Genomic DNA, 13,132 nt, shown 5'->3' with positions numbered 1-13,132 from the left:
CTTGTCCTCACTGTTCTATAGTTTTTGTTTTAATTAGTGACTCATGATTTTATCCAAATTCTTTTATTCTACTTTTTCTATCTGGTTTCACTGTTTTTAACTGCTGCTTGAGTGTAAAGCACCCTGTGCATTCGTGCTGTGAAGGGTGCTATATAAATAAAGGTCATTCATTCATACACACACACACACACACACACACACACACACACACACACACACACACACACACACACACACACACACACACACACACACACACACACACACACACACACACACATCCAGTCCATTTCTATAGCTTGCACGATGGACAGTATATAATAAATAATGTGTTAACAGACAAGCCCGGACAGTATATAATAAATAATGTGTTAACAGACAAGCCTGGACAGTATATAATAAATAATGTGTTAACAGACAAGCCCGGACAGTATATAATAAATAATGTGTTAACAGACAAGCCTGGACAGTATATAATAAATAATGTGTTAACAGACAAGCCCGGACAGTATATAATAAATAATGTGTTAACAGACAAGCCCGGACAGTATATAATAAATAATGTGTTAACAGACAAGCCTGGACAGTATATAATAAATAATGTGTTAACAGACAAGCCTGGACAGTATATAATAAATAATGTGTTAACAGACAAGCCTGGACAGTATATAATAAATAATGTGTTAACAGACAAGCCCGGACAGTATATAATAAATAATGTGTTAACAGACAAGCCTGGACAGTATATAATAAATAATGTGTTAACAGACAAGCCCAGACAGTATATAATAAATAATGTGTTAACAGACAAGCCCGGACAGTATATAATAAATAATGTGTTAACAGACAAGCCCGGACAGTATATAATAAATAATGTGTTAACAGACAAGCCCGGACAGTATATAATAAATAATGTGTTAACAGACAAGCCCGGACAGTATATAATAAATAATGTGTTAACAGACAAGCCCGGACAGTATATAATAAATAATGTGTTAACAGACAAGCCCGGACAGTATATAATAAATAATGTGTTAACAGACAAGCCCGGACAGTATATAATAAATAATGTGTTAACAGACAAGCCTGGACAGTATATAATAAATAATGTGTTAACAGACAAGCCCGGACAGTATATAATAAATAATGTGTTAACAGACAAGCCTGGACAGTATATAATAAATAATGTGTTAACAGACAAGCCTGGACAGTATATAATAAATAATGTGTTAACAGACAAGCCCGGACAGTATATAATAAATAATGTGTTAACAGACAAGCCCGGACAGTATATAATAAATAATGTGTTAACAGACAAGCCTGGACAGTATATAATAAATAATGTGTTAACAGACAAGCCTGGACAGTATATAATAAATAATGTGTTAACAGACAAGCCTGGACAGTATATAATAAATAATGTGTTAACAGACAAGCCCGGACAGTATATAATAAATAATGTGTTAACAGACAAGCCTGGACAGTATATAATAAATAATGTGTTAACAGACAAGCCTGGACAGTATATAATAAATAATGTGTTAACAGACAAGCCCGGACAGTATATAATAAATAATGTGTTAACAGACAAGCCTGGACAGTATATAATAAATAATGTGTTAACAGACAAGCCTGGACAGTATATAATAAATAATGTGTTAACAGACAAGCCTGGACAGTATATAATAAATAATGTGTTAACAGACAAGCCCGGACAGTATATAATAAATAATGTGTTAACAGACAAGCCTGGACCCCCGGCCTCAATCAAGATCACCAAGGTGTTTGCTGACCACATCAAGCTACGCTGGGAGGCCCCCGTGGCCGACGGAGGAGCTGAGATCACCAACTACATCATTGACAAGAGGGAGACCAGCAGGGCCAACTGGGCCTTGGTCAGCTCCAACATCAATGGACACTTCACAAACTCCTCCGTAGAGAAGCTGATCGAAGGACACGAGTACGAGTTCAGAATCAGCGCTGAGAACCAGTACGGCGTGGGAGACCCCATCACGACTGACCCTGTGACAGTCAAGAACCCCTATGGTACTGTATAGTCTACAAAGTGTTTCTCAACTGGTGGGTCGCGACCCAAAAGTGGGTCGCGGGGCCATTTTGAGTGGGTCGCGGATGTGTGTGTAAGAAGCATAATTATTTATTATTATTATTTAATTTCATTGTGTTTTTAGCCCTAGTTGCACTTTTGTTGCAACCCCAGTTATCCCATTAGTTCCCCCAAACTTAGGTCTGTTATGTTAAGCTAAGAAATCTGCTAAGAAGCATATTATTTATTATTATTTTATTTCATTGGGTTTTAGCCCTAGTTGCACTTTTGTTTCAAACTCAGTTATCCCATTAGTTCCCCCAAATTTAGGTCTGTTATGTTAAGCTAAGAAATCTGCTAAGAAGCATATATTATTTATTCTTTTATTTTATTGGGTTTTTAGCAATAGTTGCACTTTTGTTGCACTTTTTGTGTTTATTTCATGTTTTGAAAGATTGCGTATTACTGCAAATATTTTTTTTGACATAAATCATAGTTGTTCAAAAATTTGGGTCGCGACTTAATGACTAAGGAAAATGTTGGGAACCACTGGTCTACATCACTATATAGTAGGGCGGACCTCGAATAGTCAACTAATCGATTGAAAGAAGCCGTAGTCGACTGCCAACCTCTTAGTCGAATGCAAACAAATATTAAAATATATATAATAATTATTTATATTTTTATAAAAAAATATTGATCATTCTTTCCAAAAGCAAATAGGTCTAGAAGCGTGGATAACGCTAATGGCGCACATACCAGAGAGGCTAACTGCCTAAGAAAACTGGCACAGAGGCACTGAAAGAGGATTTCACTCGTCTAATGAACACACTAGACTAGACAAATATCAAGATGTATCCGTCAGAGGACAAGAAGCCTTCCGTCGACTCCTTCAGACATTAAGCACCCCCACAGTCCAAATGGAATGCTAAAAAAAAAATATATATATATATATATATATATATATATATATATATATATATATATATATATATATTATAATTATTATTATTATAATAATTTTTTCATTCAGGGGGGTTTTGGCCAATCAAAGTCGACTATACAAATCCTTAGTCGGGACAGGCCTAGTATATAGTATTGTATATACACTCTATAATCTATATCACTCTATAGTCCTCACTGCTCTCTATTAGAACCTACTATAATCTCTCTCTCTCTCTCTCTCTCTCTCTCTCTCTCTCTCTCTCTCTCTCTCTCTCTCTCTCTCTCTCTCTCTCTCTCTCTCTCTCTCTCTCCATGCAGACGTTCCTGGTCCCTGCGAACCTCCGGCCATCACCAACATCACCAGTAACTCCATGTCGGTCAGCTGGAAGGTTCCAGCCAACGACGGCCGTGCGGTGATCCTGGGCTACATGGTGGAGAAGCGTGAGGCCACTGAGCTGGCCTGGGCCAAGGTCAACCGTAAACCCGCCATCGACAGGACCATCAAGGCCAGCCAGTTGAGCGAGGGCTCAGAGTACGAGTTCAGAGTGATCGCCATCAACAAGGCCGGTCTGGGAAAACCCAGCGATGCCTCAAACGCTGCGCTGGCAGTTGATCCCGTCTGTAAGTTCAAGCTTTTCACAGCTTTGAGGAGGAATAGATTATATATCATTCATCATCACAACAAATGACATGAGAGTTGAACAATGCCTTTCTGAGAGGAACAGAGGAACATTAGCATGTGTTTTCATAGAAAATATCTATTTGTTTTGTGATGCCTTATATATTTCTAAATAATTTTCAATACTGTGATCAGCATTGAATTCCTTTATTTTTTTATAATAATAATAATAAAATCTCCTCTCCCCTCTCCAGATCCTCCCGGCCCCCCTGCCTTCCCCAAGGTGGTAGATTCCACTAAGAGCTCCATCAGTCTGACCTGGACCAAACCAGCATACGATGGGGGTTGTGAGATCATCGGCTACCTAGTGGAGTGTAAGAGAGTTGAGGCTGAGGACTGGACCAAGTGTAACGTCCCCCAGAAGCTGCAGGCGACCAAGTTCCTGATGACAGCTCTGATGGCCGACACAGAGTATCAGTTCAGAGTCTTCGCTGTCAACAAGATTGGCTTCAGTGAGGCCAGCGACGTCCCAGGAAACCACATGCCCAAGGACATCCTGAGTATGTCACTGTCTCCTTTATTCCTGTTCATAGACATCCTGCGTATGGCGCTGTCTCCTTTATTCCTGTTCATAGACATTCTGAGTATGGCACTGTCTCCTTTATTCCTGTTCATAGACATCCTGAGTATGGCACTGTCTCCTTTATTCCTGTTCATAGACATCCTGAGTATGGCACTGTGTCCTTTATTCCTGTTCATGGATTCAGTACCTGTTTAAACACATTCAATCTAAGATGTACTAAATAGTCTAAAAATAGATGTGTCTATAAAGATAGTGCCTTTACTGAACTATGTCTATAAAGATAGCGCCGTTACTGAACTACAGGTATGTCTATAAAGATAGCGCTGTTTCTGAACGATGTCTATAAAGATAGCGCTGTTTCTGAACGATGTCTATAAAGATAGCGCTGTTTCTGAACGATGTCTATAAAGATAGTGCTGTTTCTGAACGATGTCTATAAAGATAGTGCTGTTTCTGAACGATGTCTATAAAGATAGTGCTGTTTCTGAACGATGTCTATAAAGATAGTGCTGTTTCTGAACGATGTCTATAAAGATAGTGCTGTTTCTGAACCATGTCTATAAAGATAGTGCTGTTTCTGAACGATGTCTATAAAGATAGTGCTGTTTCTGAACGATGTCTATAAAGATAGTGCTGTTTCTGAACGATGTCTATAAAGATAGTGCTGTTTCTGAACGATGTCTATAAAGATAGTGCTGTTTCTGAACGATGTCTATAAAGATAGTGCTGTTTCTGAACCATGTCTATAAAGATAGCGCTGTTTCTGAACGATGTCTATAAAGATAGTGCTGTTTCTGAACCATGTCTATAAAGATAGTGCTGTTTCTGAACGATGTCTATAAAGATAGTGCTGTTTCTGAACGATGTCTATAAAGATAGTGCTGTTTCTGAACGATGTCTATAAAGATAGTGCTGTTTCTGAACGATGTCTATAAAGATAGTGCTGTTTCTGAACCATGTCTATAAAGATAGCGCCGTTACTGAACTACAGGTATGTCTATAAAGATAGTGCTGTTACTGAATCAAGATACTCTCTGTCCTGATCCCCAGTTGCTCCTGAGGCTGAGCTGGATGCTGACCTGCGTAAGGTCCTGGTGCTGAGGGCCGGAGTCACTATGAGAGTCTATGTCCCCCTGAGAGGAAGGCCCGCCCCCAAGGTCACCTGGTCCAAGGTAGACGCCAACCTGAAGGAGAGGCAGGGTGTGCTGATCAAGACGACTGAATGGGATACCTTTCTGATGATTGAGGACATCAACAGAAACGATGCTGGGAAGTATATCCTGTCCCTGGAAAACAGCAGCGGCACCAAGAGCTACATCATCTTGGTTAAAGTCCTCGGTAAGACCTTTTATCACCGCAGGGTTAAAGCTACACCATCGTGGTTAAAGTCCTCGGTAAGACCTTTTATCACTGCAGGGTTAAAGCTACACCATCGTGGATAAGACCTAGTATCACACCAGGTTCTACATGATGTCTAGATGTTGTACCTCTGTGTTTGTTTATGAATGAATAGATGAAATAATGGAAAACAACAAAATACCATAGTCGGCTAAACCAACATGTTTCCTCCAAGTAGACAGTTTGGAAGGGTTGAGCCCCTGGAAATGAGAAGTTCCCTCACGAACCCTCTCCTGCTCTCTCCTCACAGCCACCCCTGGACCTCCAGGGAACCTGGTCGTCAAGGAGACCTCCAGGAGCCACGCCTGCATCTCCTGGGACCCACCCATCCTTGATGGTGGCAGTCCGGTGAAGAGCTACGTGGTGGAGAAGCGCCTGGCGGAGAGGAAGGCCTGGACCTGCGTGTTGGCAGAATGCCTGAAGACCTCCTTCAGGATCACCAACCTGGAGGGAGGTCAGGCATACTGCTTCAGAGTGCTGGCAGAGAACGCCTATGGCATCGGCGACGGCTGTGCCACCCCCGGCAGTATCAGAGCCTCAGGTAGGACTGGGAGAGGGATGGATGGATGGATGAGCAGATGGATGGATGGGTGAATTGATTTTACAAATTCATCTACAAAATGAATTTGTCAATTTTGAGTAATACATCTAATAGTAATATCCTAATCAGAAGAGTAATACATGAACATTAAAAGTGCTGCTTAATATAGTACTTACAACTAAAAATACATGGGACCCCCTTTATGTGAGAAATACATTGATCTTTCATTGATCCCTCTCCAGAGCAACCTGGCCCAGTCACAGACTTCAAGGCCCTGAAGACCACCAAGGATTCACTGACCCTGGGCTGGAAGAAACCACTTAATGATGGAGGCAGCCAAGTCACTGCCTACATCCTGGAGCAGAGTGAAGGAGAGGACAAGTGGATACAGCTGCTGAAGGGAAAGGAAACCTCTTATTCCATCGGAGAGCTGACCGAGGGCAAGGAGTACAGCTTCAGGGCCATGGCCATCAACGAGTCTGGAGAGGGGCCACCTGCTGAGCTGACCGTTGTGGCTAAGGACCAGTTTGGTGAGTCCCCTGGTGTATTTAGACGGCATCATGAAGACTCATGTTATCTTTATGACACCTGAGACCTGACTTGGCAGAGAGGAAATGGGATTGGCCTTAACTTTGGCTTGTGATTTGATGACTTGATAACTTTGATATCTGAAAATTATATTTCTGCCGAATTGGCATGCAAATGCATCATGATATGACATACATGATTTTTCAAATAGTATTTCTTTGCTGTGTTGTCATAATTTATTCAACCAGATGGTAAGAGATTATTTTAATGCACTTTGACTTGACTTGGCTCATGTTCAATATGCAGACATTATTTTAAAGGCTGTAAAGGTTCATTTACATAGATGCCTAATACATACTATCTATTGATTATGTCCCTCTCCCTCTTCAGTGCTGCCTGATTGTGACCTTAGTGGTCTGCATGACCTAACCTACGTGGCAAAGGAGGGCAGCACCATGCGTATCAACATCCCTGTGATTGGTGTCCCCATCCCTGTGGCCTCCTGGAAGAGGGGTGACATGGTCCTGGGCGACACCGGCAGGATGTGTGTGGAGGCCTCCCAGGGAGTCACCACCTTGCTGATCCGAGATTGCCAGAGAGGCGACGCCGAGATTTACACCATCAATGTCAGGAACAGCGCCGGCTCCAAGGACGGCAAGTTCCAGCTCAAAGTGGTGGGCAAGCCAGGCATCTGCACTGGGCCCATCGCCTTCGACGAGATCACGGCTGATGGCATCACCCTGGAGTGGGGACCCCCCAAAGATGACGGTGGAGCAGAGGTGTCCAACTACATCGTAGAGAAGAGGAAGACCACAGACAACAAGTGGGCCACCGTGGCTTCTGCCCTCCAGAAGAACACAATGAGAGTGATCAGACTCCACGACGGAGAGGAGTACATCTTCAGAGTGTTCGCTGAGAACAAGTACGGAGTGGGAGAGTGTCTGAGATCAGACGCTGTCATCGCCCAGCATCCATTCAGTAAGTTGTTTATACACCTATGGCCCAAGTTAATATCAAGCTACTGGCCCAAGCTACTCTCCATTCAGACCTCAGACTTATTCTTGGTATTAAGTTGCTCTACTCTCCATTCAGACTTATTATTGGTATGAAGTTTCTCTATTCTCCATTCAGACCTCGGACTTATTCTTGGTATTAAGTTGCTCTATTCTCCATTCAGACCTCAGACTTATTCTTGGTATTGTCGCTCAAAACCAGTTGCACCTGGGGAGGAGTTTCCCCCAAATGGAGGCGTTTCTCAAAATAGTCATATTCAGACTTTCTACTTAAGTAGATTTTGACTATGTGATACAGGCTCCTGAGAAAAGGAAAAGAAAGTCCAGTGCCTCTCTTGACCATTTTCCATATTGTTTGGTGGTTTGGTGCTATTATTTACACACCTCTTTATAGAATTCATTATAGAATCGAAATGTAGGCCATTTAGGATCAGTGGCCTTGGTCTATCTTGATATTTGTTGTAATATGTGGTCGATGATGCGGTCGATAGGAGTGTAAGCTAGGAGGCTTTGTATTCAATCTGAGGACTTAAACATGGTGCCCCTAAGTTATTAATTCAGTAAGTTATCAGATGTTATTTCATCTCTCTCTTTCTCTCTCTCTCTTCATCAGATGTTCCTGAAGCACCTGCTGCTCCAGAGATTGTGAGCATTCGCCACGAGTCGGCCATCTTGACCTGGACTGATCCCAGTGACACTGGAGGCTCCCCAATTACTGGTAAGGTGTTTATCTATTGTGTTGAGTATGAATCAGTCATAGTCACTTAACCCTTTCACTGCCAAACGGTTAACCCTTTCACTGCGACAATACAGAAGGTTAACCCTTTTACTGCCGCACGACAAAGGGTCAACCCTTTCACTACCACAACCGTCTGTAGTGTGATAGTAAAGGGTTAACCTTCTGTAGTGTGGTAGTGAAAGGGTTAACGCCCCAATTCAATGTTTGCATTAGCGTTGAGTGTGTTCACGGTCATTCTTGAAGAGTTTGATCTCTAGATGGAAAACGTTTACACTGATTAGTGAAAGAGGAAGACATTTACTAACTATTTTACAAAGCTAAAACCTGCTCAGCACCATAACAGTTTATTCATGTATTAAAGAGTAACTAAACCCATGGTAATTTTGCTGCCCTATTTTATTGATATTTTCAACAGTTTATTAATGTATGAATGTTTCTATCTCTCTGGACCTTTGCCAGCACAGATCCATCTGAACTTGTTGGATGTGTAACTTATATGTTGAAACATGGTCTCTGTCTTTGCAGGATACCATGTGGAGTTTAAGGAGTGCACCAGTTTAATGTGGAAGAGGGCCACTAAGACCCCTCTGAGGGTGAAGGAGTGCAGAGTGACGGGTCTGTTAGAAGGACTAGAGTATGAGTTCAGGGTGATGGCCATCAACATAGCCGGCCTGGGAAAGGCAAGCAAAGCTACTGCATCCGTGGTCGCCCTGGACCCTATTGGTGAGCTCACTGTTCATTTCTCAATTATTTCCCCAGAGTTATATTGTTGTCGATACATCCCTTAAATGTATTTATTCTTTCCTCAGATGCTCCCGGCAAACCTGACGTGATCAACGTCACCAGGAGCACAGTGACTCTAATGTGGACCGGGCCCAAGTACGACGGCGGCCACAAGCTGACCGGCTACATGGTGGAGAAGCTGGAGGCCGGCACCAAGGTCTGGAAGAAGGCCAACCACATCAACATCCAGGGCTGTGCCTTCACCGTCAGCGACCTGACAGAGGGAGCTCAGCTGGAGTTCAGGATCAGAGCCAAGAACTCTGCAGGGGCCATCAGTGTTCCCTCAGAGGCCACCGAGCTGCTCACCTGCAAGGATGAGTACGGTACGGAAACTACACCCAAACTACACATTAACTACACCTAAACTGCACCTTAAATACAACTAAAATACACCTTAACTACACCTAAAATACACATTAACTACACCTAAACTGCACCTTAAATACACCTAAAATACACCTTAACTACTTAACTACACCTAAAATACACATTAACTACACCTTAACTACACCTAAAATACACATTAACTACACCTAAACTGCACCTTAAATACACCTAAAATACACCTTAACTACACCTAAAATACACCTAAAATACACATTAACTACACCTAAACTGCACCTTAAATACATCTAAAATACACATTAACTACACCTAAACTGCACCTTAAATACATCTAAAATATACATTAACTACACATAAACTGCACCTTAAATACATCTAAAATACACCTTAACTACACCTAAAATACACATTAACTACACCTAAACTGCACCATAAATACATCTAAAATACACTTTAACTACACCCAAACTACACCTAAACTGCACCTTAAATACATCTAAAATACACATTAACTACACCTAAACTGCACCTTAAATACATCTCAAATACACCTTAACTACACCTAAAATACACATTAACTACACCTAAAATACACCTTAACTACACCTAAAATACACATTAACTACACCTAAACTGCACCATAAATACATCTAAAATACACTTTAACTACACCCAAACTACACCTAAACTGCACCTTAACTACACCTAAAATACACATTAACTACACCTAAACTGCACCTTAAATACATCTAAAATACACCTTAACTACACCCAAACTACACATTAACCACCTAAACTGCACCTTAAAGGGGAACTATTTTACTATTTCTTTCACTATTTGGGCACTTTTACACAATTCCTGTGAGTCTATGGAACACTTCTGTAATATATATATTTTTTTAATTCATTGTTTTGTATTTCTAATCAAGTCCTCAAAAACAGCATTTTTCTACCTCAAGATCTCGAGCTGTTTTGAGCCTGGGCTCCTAAACCACTGTGGCCACTTCGCGGCATCTGGGACATTAACATGCAGCGGTGTCTTTATGACATCACATATAGGGCACATTTTCAAATGACTCAGTTCAGTGAGGGTGAATATTGTGAGAGGAGAATTGGAAGAATGCGCCAATATGAGAATTTTGAGACATAGATCATATTAATATAAGTTCACATAGCTAGGAAACAATGCTAAACACTCAAAAAGGCCATTTATAAGATAGTTCCCCTTTAAATACATCTCAAATACACCTTAACTACACCTAAAATACACCTAAACTACACATTAACTACACCTAAACTGCACCATAAATACATCTAAAATACACCTTAACTACACCTAAAATACACATAAACTACACCTAAACTATGTAAGTATGTAAGTAAGTAAGAAACAACGATGACTAAATGTTACACACACAAAAAAAAGGTAAACGAAAATACTGATTAAAATTTTTTATGAAGAAAACATTTATTATAATTCTAAATTTACTTAATCCTCTTTTTCTTTTATTCCCCACAGAGGCCCCATCCATTACTATCGACCCAGAGCTGAAAGAGGTGTTTGTCAGGGCAGGAGACACCATCGTGGTCTCTGCTCCCAAGATCATGGGCAAACCTCCTCCCACAGCGGTCTGGTCCAAGGGAGGCCGTGAGTTCAAGAACTCTGACATGGTTAGCATCACCAACACCCCCACCTCCTCCACCATGGCCATCAAATATGCCACCAGGAAGAACACCGGGGAGTACACCATCACTGCCAGCAACCCCTTCGGCATCAAAGAGGACCATGTGAAGGTGAAGGTCCTGGACATCCCCGGACCTCCAGGCACCATCGAGGCCAGTAGCGTGTCAGCTGAGAAGTGTACCCTGACCTGGCTTCCCCCTAATGAGGACGGAGGCTGCGCCATCAAGCACTACGTCCTGGAGAAGAGAGAGACCAGCCGCCTTTTGTGGACCAAGCTGGCAGAGAATGTTATGGACTGTAGATACGTTGCTAGCAAGCTGATCAAGGGCAATGAGTACATCTTCAGAGTGTCTGCTGTTAACCAGTACGGCACTGGAGACTCGAGCCAGTCCGGTCCCATTAAGATGGTCGACAGCTTCGGTATGTTCACAGGGCACATAGTTACTCTAATAGGACTATTTATGGATGGACTGGTCATCATTACCAATTAATAATGTCATAATGATTAACTATTCTAAATGTATCATTCATCAATCTTACAATTTCAGTTTTGTAATGCAAAAACTTAAATATCCTTTTGAAAATGTATGTCTATTTGAATATATTTAGATAAAATCGCAATCTATTTAAATATTTCAGTATAAAATATTGGAATATAATTATTATTATATTAGGTAATAATTGTTATTTACGTTCTTATTCTATCCTCTCTGTTGTCCGGCTGACTAATGTGCCGTGGTGCTTCCTCTCCCCAGGCCCACCTGGACCACCCTCCACCCCGGAGGTGGACAACATCAGCAGGAACTCTGTCACCATCTGCTGGAAGAGACCGGCGATAGATGGAGGATGTGACATCAGAGGATATTGTGTAGAGAGGAAAGAGAAGAGAGGCATGAGATGGGTCAGAGCGTGTAAGAGGACTGTCCCTGACCTGCGCTTCAAGGTGCAGGGCCTGAGTGAAGGAATTGAGTACGAGTTCAGAGTGACCGCTGAGAACAAGGCCGGCTTTGGGCTGCCCAGCGAGCCTTCTCTGCCCGCCATGACCAAGGATATCGTCTGTAAGTACAGCTCAATTACAGCCTTCACTCACACAATTAGGTTAGCAATGACGGCAGCTTCATGTACACACATTTCACTCAAGAATAGAGAAGCTTAAATCCGAATCAGTAGGACTATTTGACATCAAATGCATCCACAGAAATGCCAGAATGACAGAACATAGTACACCAGGGCGGCTAAGTGGCGCAGTGGGCAAGGCGCTCACCACTAACGCAGGAGATGCTGGGTTCGAGCCCAGCTCTCGCCGTGCTTGGCTGGTGGTTCATATACACAATTGGCAGTGTTAGGGGTGGGAAAGCTGGTGGGTGGGGATTGAACGTTGTGGACGGCGACTCCTACAGGTCGGTTGGTGCGCCTGTACAGCAGAATCAGGAAGCATCGGGGGCAGCGTGTCCCTCCCACGCGTTACTCCTGGGCCACTGAGAGATCGCGCTGTTCAGGTGAAAAGATGCGACAGCTGCCTCCTTGTGTACCGGAGGGGACACGTGATGCAAGGCTTGGTCCTCACTGCAGCCGACCAGTGGGAGGCATAGTCTAGCAACGTTCAAGACAGGGGAGGGAAGAATTGAAGGGATAATTGGCGAGGCGAAATTGGGATGGGAGAAAAATAGAAAAATAAGGAGAAAAAGTGGATACAAAAAATATAACAATATATATATAAATATAACAGACACACATGGTACAATGACAACAGGACCTCACATACAGAACACAGTACAACAGACACACATGGTACAATGACAACAGGACCTCACATACAGAACACAGTACAACAGACACACATGGTACAATGACAACAGGACCTCACATACAGAACACAGTACAACAGACACACATGGTACAATGACAAC

The 13,132-nt window shown here is 42.2% G+C and overlaps 1 protein-coding gene across 1 annotated transcript in view; it reads left to right on the top strand.

Annotated features, from left to right (window-relative positions):
- LOC311228136 (titin-like) overlaps window positions 1-13,132 on the top strand; it is a gene marked incomplete at its 5' end in the record, with an annotated part of 313,904 nt that overhangs the window by 230,942 nt on the left and 69,830 nt on the right. Inside the window, 12 exons of the mRNA XM_084314051.1 lie at window positions 1,744-2,046; window positions 3,308-3,610; window positions 3,863-4,168; window positions 5,242-5,529; window positions 5,840-6,130; window positions 6,373-6,660; window positions 7,049-7,636; window positions 8,285-8,389; window positions 8,936-9,133; window positions 9,220-9,516; window positions 11,058-11,642; window positions 11,978-12,280. Of these exons, the coding sequence (XP_084170177.1) occupies window positions 1,744-2,046; window positions 3,308-3,610; window positions 3,863-4,168; window positions 5,242-5,529; window positions 5,840-6,130; window positions 6,373-6,660; window positions 7,049-7,636; window positions 8,285-8,389; window positions 8,936-9,133; window positions 9,220-9,516; window positions 11,058-11,642; window positions 11,978-12,280 (3,855 nt within the window). The remainder of the gene's footprint in view (window positions 1-1,743; window positions 2,047-3,307; window positions 3,611-3,862; window positions 4,169-5,241; window positions 5,530-5,839; window positions 6,131-6,372; window positions 6,661-7,048; window positions 7,637-8,284; window positions 8,390-8,935; window positions 9,134-9,219; window positions 9,517-11,057; window positions 11,643-11,977; window positions 12,281-13,132) is intronic.

The sequence above is a fragment of the Notolepis coatsorum genome (genome assembly GCF_963971535.1).
Source record: "Notolepis coatsorum genome assembly, chromosome: 5".
Lineage (NCBI taxonomy): Eukaryota > Metazoa > Chordata > Actinopteri > Aulopiformes > Paralepididae > Notolepis > Notolepis coatsorum.
The sequence above is the reverse complement of the archived record's forward strand: the minus strand, read 5'-3'. Positions and strand labels throughout refer to the sequence as shown.